This window comes from Chrysochloris asiatica, unplaced genomic scaffold (genome assembly GCF_000296735.1).
Source record: "Chrysochloris asiatica unplaced genomic scaffold, ChrAsi1.0 scaffold00103, whole genome shotgun sequence".
NCBI lineage: Eukaryota > Metazoa > Chordata > Mammalia > Afrosoricida > Chrysochloridae > Chrysochloris > Chrysochloris asiatica.
This window is the reverse complement of record NW_006408621.1, coordinates 11,568,173-11,587,596: the sequence shown is the minus strand read 5'-3', so window position 1 is coordinate 11,587,596 and position 19,424 is coordinate 11,568,173. Positions and strand designations below refer to the sequence as shown.

Sequence of the window (19,424 nt, the reverse complement as noted above, 5' to 3'; positions counted from 1 at the left end):
AATCTGCTGCACAGGAACTTTTTAAAGTATTGAAGAGCAGAGATGTCAGCTTGAGGACTAAGGTGCACCTGACCCAAGCCATGGTATTTTCAATAGCTTCTTCATTTGGAGACTCATATATACAACTACCTACTTGGCATCTCTATTTGAATATTACAGTAGATGCTGTCAGTACCCACTCATATATCCCTTTGCATTGCCCTGCTTAAACTCTCTAGTGGCTTCCCATTGTTATTGAAATCCTTTTTTTCAATTTCCCCTAAGGAGCTCTGGGGAGTCCTGGTGTGGTGCTGTGGGCTAATGTGTCAGACTGCAAAGTCTTTTGAACTGCAAAGCTGTTTGAACTGCAGTCTTTTGAACTACAGTGTCAGTGGTTCAGGCTCACCAGCTGCTCCTTGGAAATCTTATACAGGGTTGCTATGGGTCGGGATCACTCAATGGCACTGAACAACAACAAGGAGCTCTGGGGAGTCCTGGTGTGGCACTGTGTGTTAACGCGCCAGACTGCCAAGCTGTTTGAACTGCAAGGTCAGCAGTTCAAACTCACCGGCCGCTCCTAGGAAATCCTATACAGGGTCACTATGGGTCGGGATCAACTCGACGGCACTGAACAACAACAAGGAGCTCTGGTAGCGTAGTAGTTATAATCGAATCGAGCTGCTAACCTCAGCAGTTCTAAACTACCAGCTGTTCTGCAGAAGAAAGATTAAGCTTTCTGCTTCTATAAAGATTTACAGCCCTGGAAACCCTGTACAGAGTCGCTATGAGTCGGAACCGACTCCATGGCATGTAACCACCACCATCATTCCCCTAGAGCGTAGGCACTGATAACCTCAAGGTCAGCAGTTCAAAACTACCAGCTGTTCCATGGGAGAAGATGAAGCATTCTACTCCTGTAAAGACATAGGGTTTCTGAGGCTGTAAATCTTTATGGAAGCTGACTGCCATATTTTTCTCCCATGGAAAGGCTGGTAGATTCAAGCCACCTTTCAGTTAGCAGCTGAATGTTTAACAGCTGCACTACCACCAGGGACTTTGGAATAAGAAAACAAGACAAGAATAAAACTCTGAAGCAGTTTCTATTCTTCTTAGAAATAAAAATGAAGTTAAAGTGCTAAAAGAATTCAAACAATGCTACCGTTAGGATCAGCACTGGACTGTGAACACCAAGGTCAGCTGCTCCTCAGAAGCCCTACACAGGGTGGCTATGAGTCAGAGTTGACTTGATGGTACTTTAGCAACAGTAACAACTACCACCTTTAATCTCAATTTATAGCAAATACCAGGTAAGGAGATCATTTAAAGGGTAAATGATCTGATCACTATAATTAATAATAAAAATAATACATTTTAATATCATAAAAAAGAACTTATTAAAAGGTGATAGAGGATTGGGGAAAACATCACTATCAGTCATAAATTAAAACCAACATTAATGTTAAGTAAAATATCTTTCTTTTTCAACCAGATCCAAGTAACAGACTCACCGATCTTCTAAAACTTTAATGGTTTCATGAAGAACTTTCTGTTGCTCTCTCAGTTGTTGGTTTTTGGTGAAAAATTCTTCTAGTCTTTGCGCATCTCTAAAAGCGAAGAATAACTGTTATGCTTTTTAGAGAAAAACAAAACAAAAACTCTTAACAGGATAACTGAGCCCTGGTATGGCTCTACAGGATAAGCAGTGAACTGGTAACTGCACGGTAGGCAGTTCAAATCCACCAGATGCTCTTGGAAACCCTATATAAGGTCCACAAGTTGGAACCAACTAGATTGCACACAAGAACAACAGGATAATTCTGTTTTGAGATCTTCAAATTATGGTCTCACCACTTACGTTCATCAACTTCTTATATCAAAACAAAGAGCTTACATATCTTATCAATCAGAGTTCGAATTATACTTGAATTTGCTCGGTAGTATTTTATATATGGCAGGGTTGTATCCTTCACCATACTTATTGAAATTGTATGTTAAGCATACCATCTGACAAGCTGGATTATATGAAGAACGTGGTGATGGTCAAGAATGTTGAAAGTACCAAGGACTGCCAAACGAATGAACAAATCTGTTTTGGAGAAGTATGGTCAGATTGTTCCTTAGAAACAAAGATGGCAAGGCTATGTCTCTTGTACTTTGGACAAGCTGAGAGGAAGGACCAGTCCCTAGAGAAGGACACCATGTTTAGTAAAGTAGAAAGCCAATGAAAATTAGGAAGACCCCCAATGAGATGGACTGACACAGTGGCAGCAACAACGGGCTCAAACATAACAATTGTAAGGATGGCACAGACAGGATGGGGCAGTGTTTCGTTCTATTGTAAATAAGTTCCCTATAAGTTAAGAGCTAACTTGACGGCATCCCACAATTTAGAGATACAAAATCCTGACTGTTACATGAAATCCTGACTGTTACTGTGCCCTGTGTATACTGTACACTATACTGGAAGGGAAGGCTATAGTACTAGTTCCTAGTACAGCCAGAATGCTCCTTAGAAACCAGGATGGTGAAATTTCACATCGCATACTTTGTACATGTTATCAGGAGGTACTAGTCCCTGGAGATGGACATCATGCTTGGTAAAGTGGAGGGTCAGTGAAAAAAGAGAAGACCCCTCAATGAAGCGGATTGGTACAGTGGCAGCAATGGGCTCAAGTGTAACAACTATAAGGATGGCACACCACTGGGCGGTGTTTCATTCTGCTGGGCATGTGGTCACTCTGGGTCAGAGCTGACTTCACTGGCACCTAACAAGTTCCTGGTCCCACAATGAAAATACCTAACTTACTGTTCTTGTTGTTGGTAAGTGCCCTTTAGTCAGTTCTGACTCACAGCAACCCTGTATAATAAGGTTTCCAAGGAATGGCTTATGGGTTTGAACCACCAGCCTTGTGGTTCAACAGTCTAGTGCTGATCCTACAGTGCCACCCCTTTAATTCTCTGATTCCTCAGATAATTCAATTACTTACTTGTGCTTCCAAATGTATAAACTCGAGGCACAAAATAAAAGAGTAGTTAAAATACCTATTAAAAGGCTGCTAAGATGATCAAATAGGAGTCCTGGTGTGGTGCTGTGGGTTAATGTTGTTAACAACTTAACAACAACAACAAAAGATGATCAAATAGGAGTCCTGGTGTGGTGCTGTGGGTTAATGTGCTAGATGGCAAAGCTGACTTCTTTGGCGGTTCAAGCTCACCAGTCACTTCTTGGAAACCCTATACACAGGGTCACTAGGAGTCAGAACCAACATGATGGCACTTAACAACAACAATTACAAGAGGATCAAATTACTCTGTAAACTATACAATGAAGTAAGGAATTATTATCACCTAAGTTACCAGGTGTGCCTCTAGTCTGGTGTTTAATTTTAATATCCATAGATGCTAACCAGCCCTAGTAGCTTAGTGGGTTCCGCATTATTTACCTTTTTTAGATAAATTTTAAGCATTATTTTCTAAAATATGCTATTATGAGGCCCGCATGAAAGAGTCACTTTAGTAAAACTATGTTCCTTCAAAGTATTTAGTGAATGTAGCTTAAAATGTAACTCTAATAGCAAACTAATGTTTTATGAGTTTTAGTATTGTTTCTTTAAAGTAACCAACAGTTTGGCTCCAAAGGCGTCATTCTAATGATTGGTTGTCAATCCAGCATTTATAAAATCATTACGTTTCATACTGAATTAAGGTACAATATAAAGAATTCATGTCTAACTACTAATCTTGCTATTCTGCAGTAAGTCAAGACTAAACGGGCAAAAGGACAATAAGGATGGCAAAGATCAGACAGAAATAAGCTGGTTCCTTTGATGATGTCATTGAGTCACTCAATTAACCAGTTTAATGGTTAAAGCACTAGGCTGCTAACTGAAATGTCAATGGTTAACCCAACAGCTGTTCTGTGGAGAAAAGATCTGGTGATCTGCTCCCGTAAAGATTGTTGTTATTGTTAAGTGCCATCGAGTCGATTCCACCCACAGCGACCCTGTATAGGATCTCCATGGAGCAGCTAGTAAGCTTGAACCACTGACATTGCAATTCAAATGACTTTGTAGTCTGAGGCATTAGCCTACAGCGCCACAATCATAAAGTTTACAGCCTAGAAAATCCTATGGGGTAGTTCTACTCTGTATCTACACAACAGTAACAGGCTTCATTTTAGATCTTCTATGTAAGGAGCTCTGGCAGCGCAGTGGTTACGAATTGGGCTGCGAACCACAAGGTCAGCAGTTCGAAACTACCAGCTGCTCCGCGGGAGACAGATGAGGCTTTCTGCTCCCGTTAAGATTTACAGCCTCGGAAACCCTGTACAGGGTCGCTATGAGTCAGAACCGACTCCAGGGCACATAACAACAACATGTAAAAAGATACGCTTATCTTACTGTACAATTTACTTCTGGCTACTTTTCTGTTCTTCACAGTAGAAAATATTCTAACTTATAAGATATACATCCTAAATATAATACTCAGAAACTTATTCCCGGAGTAAGAAACATCTCGCAGTTGTAGGAACTAAACACAGCTCTATCACAAAAACAGAGAGATAGGTTACTTTACAGTAAAGGATATTTTAAAGGTAGGCACATGTATACTTTCAATACAACAAAGCATAAAAGTGTTTGTAATTAAGAAGACGTGTAACATTTTAAACATAACTTTTTTTTAAAAAAAAAGGTCATGATTTTCTATTTCTGAATCTAAATCCACTTCCAAATGACTTTCCAGGTATGAAGAAATCTTCCCAATTTTCATATTACAATAGGGAAAACCACTGGTGTGTACTAATGTAGCTTTCTGTTACAGCTTTGGGAACTTCATAAATTTAGAAGAACTGAGGTCCAAGGGTATACGCCTTAACACAAATCCAGTTATCACTAGTTACAACAACAATGATTATTGTTATGTGTACCTACCTTCTACTATAAAAATCTGATTCAGATTCCTGAATGGGAATCTTCAAAGACCATAAGTAAAATCCGTTCCTAAATTATTAAATCAGACCTGATTGTGGACTTAGTAATGAAAACAATTGAGGGAGTTCTTTGGTAATTTCAAGTTACTTTCATGGAGTCTCAGAATACCCATTTAATTTCTGTTTCTTAAATGAATTTAGAAATTCAAGAATTGCTATGCTCCCCCCTTCTTGTAGCATCTTCAATTTGAGGTGTTATTCTTACTGACAAAAGAATGCTATTTAACAGCTGGATCACAAAAGTTTTCAGATCACTTCTAGCCTAATTAAATAAATACCTTATGGAAAAATTCTTTATATGTGAATATGTATGTGTGCATATGTAAATTAAAGGAGCCCTGGTGGTGCTGTGGGTTAGGTAATGGAATGCTAACCAAAAGGTCAGCTGTTCAAACACACCAGTCGCTCTGTGGAAGAAAGATGACCTCTATAGGGTCTCTATGAGTTGGAATCAAGTAGATGGCAGTGGGTATATATAAATTATATTAACAGATAAACCAATATATGCAAATATTCACCTAAGATATACCTTCAATTACAAAGTTATGCATTTCACTTTAGAATTTTTCTAAAAATCAGTGTCCTACATAAGACCGATAAGGAGCTCTGGTAGCGTAGTGGTTACGAATCGGGCTGCGAACCTTACGGTCAGCGGTTCGAAACTACCAGCCGCTCCGTGGGAGAAAGATGAGGCTTTCTACTCCCGTAAGGATTTACACCCTTGGAAACCCTGTACAGGGTCGCTATGGGTCGGAACCGACTCGACGGCACTTAACAACAACAACAACAACATAAGACCGATACTAAGCAAAGCTAATATCCCTATAAAAAGACACTGAGGTGTAATAAGACATCAGTGTAAATTACCTTATAAATAAAACACCAGTTTTATGTAATGATACTTACAAAATTCGTTCCTTTTTCAGTTTGGTTACTTTTACTTGTAAACCTGAAAATTAAAAAGAAAAAAAACAACAACAACAACATTATTTTAGTTACACATTTAACTATTTCTAAACCAGTGTTTGTGAATCTAATATTATACTATTAAGTCACTTCAGTTTACTTCTGATGAATGAATGAGGTCCTATACATTTGAAGAGAATGCAGTTACCTTTACTTTTTACCCTCAGTTCTTACAAGTGTATCTGCAACATTGTTTTTTTTTTTTTTTAATGACACTTAAGTAGCAACTCACCTACTATGAGTTATTTCCATTCTAATACCAGGGGTAAACATATAATTAAAGCACATCTTAAATGAAGGCTTATGTCTTCACATAGCCTATGTATTTACTAACAGCAACGGTACTTATTTAGAATCAAGTCTTTTGGGATTAAACTAAAGTGTGACAGAAGTCCTTAGCCAAGTGTAAAAATTGCTGACAGAAAATTACTTAACAAAGGCATTACTATTCTATCTCAAGATATCTACTATAGATATTTTTTAATGTTAACAGAGTCTGGCAAGGGCATTGTTTGTTCAATGATCGAATTCTTGCCTTCCCTTCAGGAGATTTGGGTTTGATATCTGGTCAATGCACCTCAACATAGCCACCACTTGTCTGTCAGCGTAAGGCTTGTATGTTGCTATGATAATGAACATGTTTTGTACAGTTTTCAGACTAAGGTAGATTAAGAAGAAAGGGCTAGCAATCTTCTGAAAATTAGCCAATGAAAATCTTATGGATCACAAAAGTCTAAATCCCAACCAATCATGTTGATAGTAGCAGAGGACTGGGCGGAGTTTTGCTCTACTATGCATGGGGGTTGTCAGGAGCTGGGGGCTGATTACAACAGCTAATAACAACTGAGTCAAACATAAAAATATTAAAAAGGAAAAAAAAAAAAAAAAACAAAGCATGAAGAAAGCCACTGACCGGGGACTCAGGTAGTTACTGTAGAGAAAGCAGGGTGATGAGCAGGAAACAGCAGAAGAAAATGGCAACATAAGGTAACATTTCGAACCGCAATTAAGCAAATACAATAACATAGTCTATATCATTAGCAACTCACACATACAAATCAAAACATAAGCCAAAATTTTGAAATTCGCAAAAAAATTAAAATTATAATCTCCAAATCTGGAAACGATATTTTGCTGGAGTATTATGTTTGGTAATGTGGAGGATCAGAGAAAAAGAGGAAGATCCCCAACAAGATGGATTGGCCAGGTGGCAGCATCGATGGACTCAAGCGTGGCAACAGTAGCGAGGTTGACCCAGGACTGGGCAGTGTTCCTTTCAGCTGTGCATAGGGTTGCTATGAGTCAGTACCGACTTGATGGCACCTAACAAAAACAACAACAACAACACCGGTACAACTGTTTTGGAAAGCAATTTGGCAAAATGTATTATGAACTCCCTCACTGATGCAAATGATTAATATTTGGCTGCTAGCCAAAAGGTTGCTGTTGTTGTTAAGTGCTGTGGAGTCGATTCCGACCCATAGCGACCCTGTATAGGGTTTCCAAGGAGCAGCAGGTGAGCTTGAACCATCTACCTTGCAGTTCAAACGACTCTGCAGTCTGACATATTAGCCCACAGCACCACACAAGGACTCCAGGTTTTAACCCACACAGAGGGCCCTGTATAGGGTTTCTAAGGAGCAGCTGGAGAGTCTGAACTGTAGACTTTGTGGTTCATAGTCCAGTGTTGATCCTACAATGCTACACCATGAATTCCTATATAAATGTAGACTACAAGGTATACAGACTGATTAAATACTGAATAAATACTGTTTTTAAAATACATAGAAAACTAAACTAAAAAGACCACACATCCCTCAAAAAATAAAAACCTAGTCAAATTTTTCCAGTTGAACATTTGGTTTCTGCTTTTCTCTATATTATTTTCTGCAATGTAATTACTATTAAAAAATATGTATGTGTAAATAATTTCTAATTTACTTCTTTTTCTGATTTCTAAATCAGTGCCCTCACTAACTCACTTTTCCAACTGTGGATATTTTATTTACTCTTAAGAAATAAATGGGCAAAGTTCTAATATATATTGCTAACTAGGGATGAAACTATGATCTAACACAAGATTATGATCATGCTATGACATGAATGAACCTTGAAAATATTATGCTGAGTGACATGAAACACATACAAAAGAACAAATATTGCATGATTCCACTTACATGAAATATCTAGAATAGGCAAATGTGAAAGAGACAGATTAGTGGTTACCAGAGTCTGAGGACACAAAGGATAATAGGGAGTTACTGTTAGCGACACCACTGGTCTGTCAGTTTGCATGTTGCTGTGATGTTAGAAGCTATGTTACCAATATTTTAAAAACCAGCAGGATCACCTATGGTGGACAGGTTTCCACAGTTTCCAAACTAAAACAGACTAGAAAGAAGAGGCAGACTACTTGTGACTGTTTAGCCACTGAAAATCTTATGGAGAGAACATTGTCAGATAACGTGCCAGAAAATAAAAACATGATGAATAGTACCAGAATACTGTCAGATATAGTGCCAGAAGATAAGCCCCTCAGGTTGGAAGGCATTTAAAATACAACTGGGAAGAGCTTCCTCCTCAAAGTAAAGTTGATCATGAAGGCATGAATGGAAAAAAGCTTTTGGAACCTTCATTTGCTGATAGGGCCAACTCAAAATGAAGAGGAAGCAGCTACAAACATCCATTAAAGTGGAGGGTCATCAATAAAGAGGAAGACCTCCAACAAGATGGACTAGCTAAGTGACAGCAGCAATGGATTCAAGCCTAACAATTGTGAGGCTGGCATAGGACCCGGCAGTGTTACCTTGCATTGTCCATATGCGTCAGAATTGACTCAATGGCACTGAACATTGTTTAAATATTGGGCTTCAGTTTGGGGTTATGAGAAAATGTAGGAACTAAGGAGTGGTAATATTTGCATAACACTGATAATTAATGCCACTAAACTGTACATATTGTTGTTAAGTACCATTGAGTCGTTTCCGACCCATAGCAACCCTGTGTAGTGTTTCTGAGGAGTGCCAGTGAACTTGAACTGCTGACCATGCAATTCAGACTTTGCAGTCCAGTGTATTAACCCATAGTACCATACCAGGACTCTAAACTGTTCATACAGAAATGGTTAAAATGACCATTTTTGTGTTTTATGTACATAACCAGTAAAAAACTCTCTCCAAAATTTAAAAGGTCTATTCTTACTCAAGAATTAATCTTATTTGTGACAGAGTTATTTTCTGATAGTTTTTAACTGACTAAAAAATAATTAAAGATGATTTTCTGATTGCTTTTGGTAATGTCAGATTCTAGTAAGCTAGACATTTTTAAAAGTTCTCCTTGTGATGTGTATAGAAACATTAATACATTTATCGTTTTCAAGAAAAGGAACTTTCATTATATCTTTTGAACAACACAATTACACAAATAAGTGTTAACTAGAAATGTAATCAAAAGTGTCACAGATACTGATGGGAAGAGTCACCTTTCCTTACTGTCCCAGGGTGACTGATGCAGATTTAATGTCAGAAACCCAGGTAACTGAGGAAAACTGAAATTCCAGATAATCTTTCTGGGGTTAACACAATCACCTCGAGGAAATGTCTAAATGGGACAGCACATTTTATCCTATTATCTATGACCAATAATTTGAGTAGATAAAAATTTATGAATAAACCTGAAAATGAATGTTCATAGAAGCTTTATTCTTATCCAAATACTAGAAACAACCCTAAGTCCTTCGAAAGATTAATTGTTCAACTATGGTTTATTCATGCCATTAAGCACTACTCAGCAATAAAGAGAAACAAACTATTGACACACGTAAGTTGGACATCTCTCAAGGGAATTTAATCATGCTAAGTAAAAAAAAGCTCATCTCAAAGAACTGCACCTATAGATTCTATAATAGGACATTCTTGAAATGACAAAATTATAGGGACAGAGAACAATTATTTGTGGCCAGAGGTTAGAGGGCTGTGCTGAAGGGGTGGAAGGATCTTTGGTGATGGTCACAAGAATCTACATGTAACAAAATTGTATAGAAGTACATACACACACATACGAATGCATGTGAAACTGAAGACTCTTCTGATTTTTAAAAATTTGTTTCCATCTGTCATTTTTTAAGCCTGAGAAGTCTAATTCTTCTTCAAGTAATGATGGCAAACCCATGAGACCTTGAGCATGAACTCATTATTGAAGAATTAAGAAAAGAACTTCTGACTCTACTAGGCCAAAGATGAGTCAGCAGTTTTTTTCTCTCCTATTCCCTTTCCAGAAAGTGTGTACAAATTTACTTGTTGACATATTTTCTTGCTTTTAATTTTGGCCAACTTCTAAAACTCAGGTTTGTCTTCAGAAGTGAAAAGTGCAGCCTAAGATGAGATGGATTCTTGCCATGAACCATTTTAAGAAAAGAAAACAATAAGAAAATCCATATAAACTTCAAAAGAAAATTCTTGGGAAATATGGAAAGTCTACTCTTTTATCTTTAAGTATTCAACACCTGTGAGGTATTTGTTCTGTCATGCAGATCAGCTCTGAAACAGGTTTATGTGTGTGTAAGTGTGTCTGTGTGTGTGTTTAAATTTCAAGCATTTACTATTCATCAAGTCAATTAGGCATCTACAATTAGAACCCCTATAAAGTGTGCTTTAATCCTGCTCCACACCCATCGGAAGGAATGAGGCTATACAACAATACAGCTCCTGTATGAACAGGTAGTCTGTTCAACAAAGTATGTGGGATTGGAACACTGGCAACCTGAGACACCAATTGAGGAAACAGTGTGCTCAAAAGACCAAATAGACTATAAAAATCCTGCACCCACTCATATATAAATTTTGGAGGAAATAAAACAATCAAGAATCTATAAGTATCATTGTAACGTACCAAATTTAACTAAGTCAGACATGAGGCAAAAATTCAATTTATTATATATAAACAAAACAAAAAGCATTGCTAACTGCTATTTTAATTCTTACTTATTTTGGTTTTCTACTTCAGGTAGCATTACCCAAAATAAATAATCAAAAATATAATATATGCACTTGAACTTCAAAGCAAGTTATAGCTTCAAACTATAAATTACATACCAACATCTTCCTTGATAAACAGTGACTCTCTTTAATCTATATACATATATATACATACACACACATATATATGTGGTTCAAACTGACCTTGCAGTCCAGTGCATTAACCCACAGGCCACACTTGAAAACCCTATATAGGGTGGCTATGAGTCGAATTCCACTCCACAGCACTTAACAAATGCATACACACCGATGTATGTGTGTGTCTATATATAGGTTGTTGTTGTTAAGTATCATTGAGTTGGTTCCAACTCATAGTGACCCTTTATAGGGTTTCTGAGGAGTGGTTGGTAGGTTTTAATTGCCGACCTTGTGCTTCAGTGCTTATCCTACAGCACCACAAGAGGACTCCATATATATATATATATATATATATACACACACACACACACACACACACACACACATACACATATATATAATTTCAAGTAATTTTGCAGAAATATTACTAGTATTCCTATAATTATCTAAAACTATTTTGATTCCAAAGTGAAAATTCTATAGTCTTTATGATATGCAGCCACATCTAAGATATGTTTGGTTTACTCTTAACTCAAAAAGAGTAAATTTCTGTGGATTTTGTCAATTTACTGATGCTAATACAAATGAAAAAAATAACAGAAGTAAGAGTTACTGAATGCATTCTTAATGTTGAGAGGGACATTGCTATTGTTGTTAAGTGCTGCTGAGTCGGTTCCGACCCATAGCGACCCTGTATAGGGTTTCCGAAGAGCAGCTGGTGAGCTTGAACCACCGACCTTGCAGTTCAAACGGCTTTGCAGTCTGGCGCATTAACCCACAGCGCCACACCAGGACTCTGGACATTGCTGTTGTTGTTGTTGTTGTTAAGTGCCGTTGAGTTGGTTCCGACCCATAGCGACCCTGTACAGGGTTTCCGAGGCTGTAAATCTTTTCGGGAGCAGAAAGCCTCATCTTTCTCCCGTGGAGCAACTGGTAGTTTCAAACTGCTGACCTTAAGGTTTGCAGCCCAATTCGTAACCACTATGCTACCATTGCTGTAGGGGACCAAAATTACATGAAATTCCTTTCATTATGATTTTGCATAGTCTTATAAATGTTAACTCTTTGGAATTTTTGATGAAATGTCTGAGAAAAATAAGTAGATTAATTCAAAACTGAATCAAGAAATATTTATCTTGTCATATTAGAGCCTTCATCCTTTTCCATTCTTTCAAAGAGGTTAATATATTGCTCCCCTAAAACTGTCTAGGTTTCTATGAAATTATTAAATATATAAGATATAAAAAATCCACTACTTGAAATGTTGACAGTAAAATAGCATGCACAAGAGACTTATAATGGTGTCATTTTGAAAAATAAGTATACTAAATTTCATTTTATTACCTACGTAATTTAATAATAAACCTGATACTAAAAGATTAAAAAAAGAAAAAAATGTATAGCATATGAATACACATTTTATTTAAATTTTAAAGAATCTTGACATTTGTATTTAAATTCTATTAAAACAACCTGTTCATTCTAAGTTCACAGTACAAGGTGAGTCAAACATTATATGCATTCTGGTTACATTAAAATGCCAGTCCACATCCAAAGCTGATGACAATATTGTCCATGCACATTAAATAATTCTGTTGAACAGATGAGTGACAGTGGATTATGTGGCAAGTCATTTGCAAATCAGCCATAGCTCTACCTTGGAACAATCCATGAGACTTGGTTTCGAAAAGTTTGTGCGAGATGGGTACCGAAACAACTCACGGAAGAGCATAAACAGAAGTGTGTGGGCATCTGCAAACAGCATTTGGACCAATACTCAAAGGAAGGTTAAAGATTCTTTAAAAAAAATTGTTACTAGTGATGAGACATGGATTCATCACTACAAGCCTGAGAGTAAATGGCAGAGTATGGCATGGAAACATCCTCAATCGCCAACCAAGGAAAAGTTCAAAAGTTAACCATCAGCTGGAAAATTAATGCTTACAATTTTCTGGGATTCTCAAGGGCCAGTATTGGAACACTATCAGGAAAAAGGCTCAACAATCAACAGAGCATGTTATAGTGAGGTGCTCACTGAAGACCTGAAGCCTAAACTTGGGATTAAATGCAGAAGACTGCTATCCAAGGGCTTGTGATCTTGCACGACAATGCACATCCACACACCTCAGCCCACATCCTTTTGAGGTGTTAAAGCATCCTTCCTCTAGTCCAGATCCATTGGACTTTCACCTGTTTGGTCCATAGAAAGCAAGCCTTTCAAGGATGAGGATTCACCTCTAATGAAGACGTGAAGATCATGGTGCACTCTTGTGGCTCATAGCTCAGCCAAAAATAAATTTTAGTAAGGGAATAGGTTGTTGACAAGTGGACAAAGTGTATTGAAAAGCAAAGAGATTATGGCAAATAATGATGTATTCATCTTTTCTAAAAAATTGATTGTTCTAAAAGCTGATTAAAAGAAACTCTACAACCAGAGTGCGGATAATTTGACTCATATAAAGAATTAATAGTAACAACTTGTGTTTGTGACATAAGTAGCATTTGTCAGAAAGGAATACAAGATTCTAAAATGAACAATCATGAGAGGATATAATTATCATAAAGAAACAATATAAAAACTCAGTCAAAAATTCCTCCAGAATTTATCAATAACGGTATGGTTTGTAAATGACTGCTCTTCAACGCAAGTAAAGAGACAGTTTATTCTTTTCTAGTTTTAAAAGAAATAAATGTAGTTCATTATAGTGTTATGATCAGTGTACATACTATCTTGAATGTGACTTATTTTACTATCATTTCATTATTTTTATTCAAATGAGTCCCCCATTTCCCCCCAAAACAGCCCTAAGTACAAATATCAGTAAATTCAGACGATATAGGCAACTATGGGTGGATTTCCTTGAACTTCTAAGCAAACTTATATAATTCAAGTACTAACATTCATAAAATACCTCTTGACATGAAAGTTTAAAAGTAATTAGTCAATTTTGATACCTATATATACATTAAAACCTGCAAGGTCTGGACAAGTCCATGTTTGATGTCTTTCAAATAGCCTCATACTGGTTTCTCAAGTAAATCTCCCACCTTTTTAAAAAATGAAGTACCCTACAGGCATGTCTTTGATGTTCTTTTACAATTTCATTTTATACTGGACTATGTGGACCATGCTAACAATGGTATAGTGCTGTAGGATAATCACTGGACTGTTAACTACAAGGTTAGCAGTTCAAACATACCAGCTGCTCCTTGAAAACCCTACACAGGGTCACTATGAGTTGGAATTGACTGGATGGCACTTTACAATGTTAAAAAAAAGTCCTGCCTGGACCCAACCTAAGTAAATTTTTAAGTGACCTATTAATTTCTTAAAAGTAGTGTTTCTTAATTTAAAACACTGAAGAATCCATATTAATTTTGAAATTGGACAAAGTGATCAGGTTAATATATTAATTACAGTTTTACCAATGGGTAAGCCTTCTTTTATTAGTTCAAAAATTAAAAGAAAATTTGTGTGTATCTCTCTGCTCCTACAAAGATAAAAAAGCCATGGAGGCCCTATACAGGTTCGATATAAGTGGAACTGACTCAAAAGAACTTAGCAACAACATTATCTGTACACTCATACACACAAACAAAAGGAGGCTTCAGAAAGTTTGTGAAACAATTCCATTCTTTTAATTCCATTTTCCATGAACTTTCTGAAGCCCTCTCCTATACATATATGTACACACACACATACTAACTCTCTTGAGAGTGTGACGACTATTAGAGCATAGTGAAAAGCAAGAACACAATTTAAAAAATATTATCTACTATGTACAGGGCCACTATGAGTTGGAACCGACTCGATGGCACTTAACAATGCAATATTTGCAAATTTTATATATTCTATGGTTTGATGAATATGCCATACTGCTTTAATAAAAAAAAAATATATATATATATATTATTGTTGTTTAAAAGCTCTGGTAGGATAAGCATGGGACTGCTAACCACAGATCAGCAGTTCAAACCTACTAGCCTCTTTGTACAAAAATGATAAGGCTTTCTGCTCCTTAAACACTAACAGCCTTGGAAACCCTATTAGGGTCGCTATGAGTCTGAATTGACTCAATGGCAGTGGGTTTGGTTTTATATTATTTTTTTACATTCACAGACTTTCGCATCATAAAATATTTCTCCTGACAATCCTGTAATTCCAAAGAACATGAAGAAGAAATCTGTCATAAACATCTTCTGTTGATAACAGCTGTAAAGTCGGTTCTGACCCACAGTAACCCTGTATAGGGTTTCCTAGGAGCAGCTGGTGAGCTTGACCCACTGACCTTGCAGATCAAACCGACTTTGCAGTACAGCACATTAACACACAGCACTATACCAGAACTCCATATAAACATTTTATCCCATAAAATTAAGGGTCTAAAAATAAAATTGGCCGAGTTTTACACATGTATGTTGTTGTTCAAATCCACCAGTCACTCAAGAGAGAAAGATGAGGCTTTCTGCTCCAGCAAAGACTTAAATATTCAGAAACTCTACACAGGGTCTGGAAGCAACTCACAATCAAGGAAATAATAGCAACTCAAAAGATTACATAGGAACTTTAGGGGGCAGTGAATTTATGATATTGGGAAAGGAACAACTCAGAAAAGGAAAGTGAGAATCATTACACAACCTGAAGAATATAATAAAGATCATTGTAGAAACCTTGAATTGGTGTTTGTTTTTATTGTGTATATTTGGAACAACTGCAATAAAATTAATTATTTTTCAAGAAGTGATTACCTGTTTGCATGTTAAGGATAATTTTTCACTGTTTACTTTGTTCTAACATTTTAAGAAAATGATAGTTAAAAATAAACCAATGAATAAAACTAATAACATCAGTAACACCTGGATTTCTAAATGAACGCTACTGCACTGTGACTGCATCAATTTAATGGCATTGTGCTGGAAAAGGTTTTACTGGCAGCATGGATCGGTATAATCTATCAAAAATGAACATACTAGAGCAATAAAGGGAACAGGTAAGAAGTCTGTTGCAGTTGTTGTGTGCCATCGAGTCAGTAGTATTTGTGAAGTTATAAATCTCTACAGGATCTGAAAGACTCATCTTTCTCCTGAGGAGGGACTGGTGGCATTGAACCACTGACCCTATAGTTAACAGTCCAACATATAACCCACTATATCACCAGAGATCCAGGTAAAGGAGTGTTGTATTTAAGCACTGTTGAATTGGTTATAATGCATAGCAACCCTGTTTAGGGTTTTCAAGGAGAAGCTGGCAGGTTTGAGCTGCCGACCTTGCGGTTAGCAGCCCTGTGCTTATCCTGTAATGCAATACCAAGACTCCAATTATCTGTTTACATGACTCTATTTCTATTAGACTCCAGGTCCTTTGAAGGTAAACTGTCATTAACTTTTATATCTCAATACTTAACAGCAAACAGGATCCTACATGGTAGTTGAATGACTTAGTAGAATCTTGATGTCTATAAATAATCCTGTGGATAACAGCCCAATTTCTAAAAAACTGAAGTTCAGAGGTTATTTGACTTGACTGAGATCCGTAGCGAAATAAAGTCAGAACTAAAATCCAGGCCTTTGGACACTAATTTTTATGCCATTTCCACTATTAATCGGGCTGCTAACCTCAGGGTCAGCAGTTCGAAACTACCAGGTGTTCCGCAGGAGAAAGATGAGGCTTTCTGCTCCTGTAAAGATTTACAGCCTCGGAAATCCTGTACAGAGTCGCTGTGAGTCAGAACTGACTCCATAGTATTTGTTAAAAATAAACCAATGAATAAAATTAATACTACAAAGGAGCTCTGGTAGCGTGTTGTTGTTGTTGTTAAGTGCCGACAAGTCGGTTCCGACCCATAGCGACCCTGTACAGGGTTTCCGAGGTAGTAGTTACAAATCAGGCTGCGAACCTTAAGGTCAGTAGTTTGAAACTACCAGCTGTTCCATGGGAGAAAGATGAGGCTTTCTGCTCCCATAAAGATTTACAGCCTCGGGAACCCTGTACAGGATCACTATGAGTCAGAACCGACTCCATGGCACATAACAACAATAACATACATACTACAAGGAGTCCTGGTGTGGCACTGTGGGCTGATGAGCCAGACTGCAAAGTTGTTTGAACTGCAAGGTTGGCAGTTCGAACTGCAAGGTTGACAGTTCAAGCTCACCAGCTGCTCCTCGGAAACCCTATACAGGGTCGCTATGGGTCGGAACCGACTTGACAGCGCTTCACAACAACAACAGCCCTGGAAACCCTGTACAGGGTCGCTATGAGTTGGAACCAACTCCATGGCACATAACCACCACCATACATACTACACTATACATAGTACAAGTAAATACAAGATGTACAAGAACTGTGTTTTCTAGTAGCTGCCAATAGTTTAAAAGTAGCAACCATAAAAATTAAGCACACAAAAATTTACAATAGTAAAGGTCACTTAACGATCACATCAGAACTTCAAACCATTACTTCCTTCTATAAAGATAAAAAACTATTATATAAAGTTACTTGTTATTAAAACAGTCTCAACAAAAGACAGTAAGCTACTTCTCAAATCACTGTTAAAGATTTTACCTTGAACTTCTTTATCATGGTATTCTTTTAGTTTTGTCCAAAGTTCCTTAAAGTCACTTGATGTATCTGCAGAATTAGGGCTTCCACAACTGCTTCCAGAGATGCTCATCTTGATGAATATGTGTCACACTTCTCTTTGCCTACTGATTTTCTATCTTTTCTGTTACATTATGTAAGTATGAAGTTCTCTTTGGAGATAGCTGAAATACCTGAAATGACAGATTACAATACAAATGAATCTTACAAATGAGTGGTTCAGCACCATCCTCACAGTTGTTGTTATGTTTGAATTTAGCATTTACTTTTATGTGATTTATTACTATCATGGAATAAACGCATGTCCAATTGAAACTGAAAATGGGGTTAGAAGGGGTAAAGGATTAAGTAGATTAAGATGAGAAAAGCTCTAATTTCAGTAATTTGGTATTTGTTGTTGTTAGGTAGCAGCAAGTCAATTTTTGATTCATAGTGACCCCATATGACCCCATATGACTTGAGTAGACATAGGGACCCCATGTGACCCCATATGACTTGAGTAGACAGAAATGCTCCATAGAGTGGATCCAAAGCACCAATCTTTCAAGTTATCAATGTATCTCTTAACTGCTAAACCACAAAGGGTTCCTTATTTGGCCTTTAGTTAAGAAAAATTTTCAGACAAATTTTCTTACTCCTCTGAGAAAGAAGTGATTACTACCAAAATTATGTTACATGAAAATCCATTACCCAAAAGTTGATCCTAAAGACCCCACGAAACAGAGTAAAAGCCCAAAAGGGCGTCCAAGGTTGTAAATCTTTTATAGAAGCAGACTGCACATCTTTGTACCCCAGTGGGATTAAACCAGACTTTTTAGATTAGCAGCCTAGCAGACAAGCCCTGAACCACTGCGTCAACAGGGTTTTTTCTGCTACATTGAAAGGATTGCAATATTGAAAGGTACGTAATCATCCATGGTCAGCATTTATTTAGCATTCTAAGAATATATAATGCTTTTTGGAGCCCTCGTAACTTAGTGGATTCCGAGCTGGGAACTGCAAGGCCAGCAATGTGAATCTACCAGTCGCTCCTTGGGAGGAAGATGAGGCTTTCTACTCCTGTAAAGATTTACCGCCTTGGAAACCCTACACAGGGTCACTATGAGTTAGAACCAACTCCACGGCACACCATCACCACACTGCTTTTTATTTTTGGATTGTTGTTGTTGTTGTTATTAAGAACCATTGAGTTGGTTCAATTCATCACGACCCTGGACAGGGTTTCCAAGGAGCCACTGGTGAATTTGAACTGCTGACCTTTCAGTCCAGCACATTAACCCACAGCGCCACACCAAGACTCATGGTACAACAATATACTGAGCCCCCAACGAGAAAAACATCCTCATATATTCCTGACTTAATACTCATGTATCTGTATAAGTTGTTAAGTGCCACTGAGTCACTTCCGACTCATAGTGACCCTATATAAGGTTTCCAAGGAGCAGCTGGTGAGTTTGAACAGACAACCTTGCAGTTCAAACCAACCTTGCAGTCCAGTGCTTTATCCTACAGCGCAACACCAGGACTCACACATACCTGTATACCTAAGGCTAAGTAAGTTCTGAGATGGTTTAAACATTAATATGTAAAAGAGCTGTACAGCTTTCTCATAACAAGGGAAGGCAACAAGCAAATACAGATATAGCCAAAATGTAGGGACATCAAGATCTGTTATTTACAGGACCAAGGCAATTACGGTAAAGCTACCCTTTGTGTAATGATTGCCTGATTACTCCTGCAGCCACTGGAGGAAGCACCAGGTTACTAAATTCCA

General features: G+C 37.4%; 1 protein-coding gene across 1 annotated transcript in view; it reads right to left on the bottom strand.

Moving 5' to 3' along the window:
• Positions 1 to 17,723, bottom strand: part of RBBP8 (retinoblastoma binding protein 8) — a 124,713-nt gene extending 106,990 nt beyond the window's left edge. The window contains exons 1-3 of the mRNA XM_006867292.1: positions 17,615 to 17,723; positions 5,876 to 5,918; positions 1,488 to 1,583 (exon numbers count right to left, since the gene is read on the bottom strand). Of these exons, the coding sequence (XP_006867354.1) occupies positions 1,488 to 1,583; positions 5,876 to 5,918; positions 17,615 to 17,723 (248 nt within the window). The remainder of the gene's footprint in view (positions 1 to 1,487; positions 1,584 to 5,875; positions 5,919 to 17,614) is intronic.
• Between the last annotated feature and the right edge of the window lie 1,701 nt (positions 17,724 to 19,424).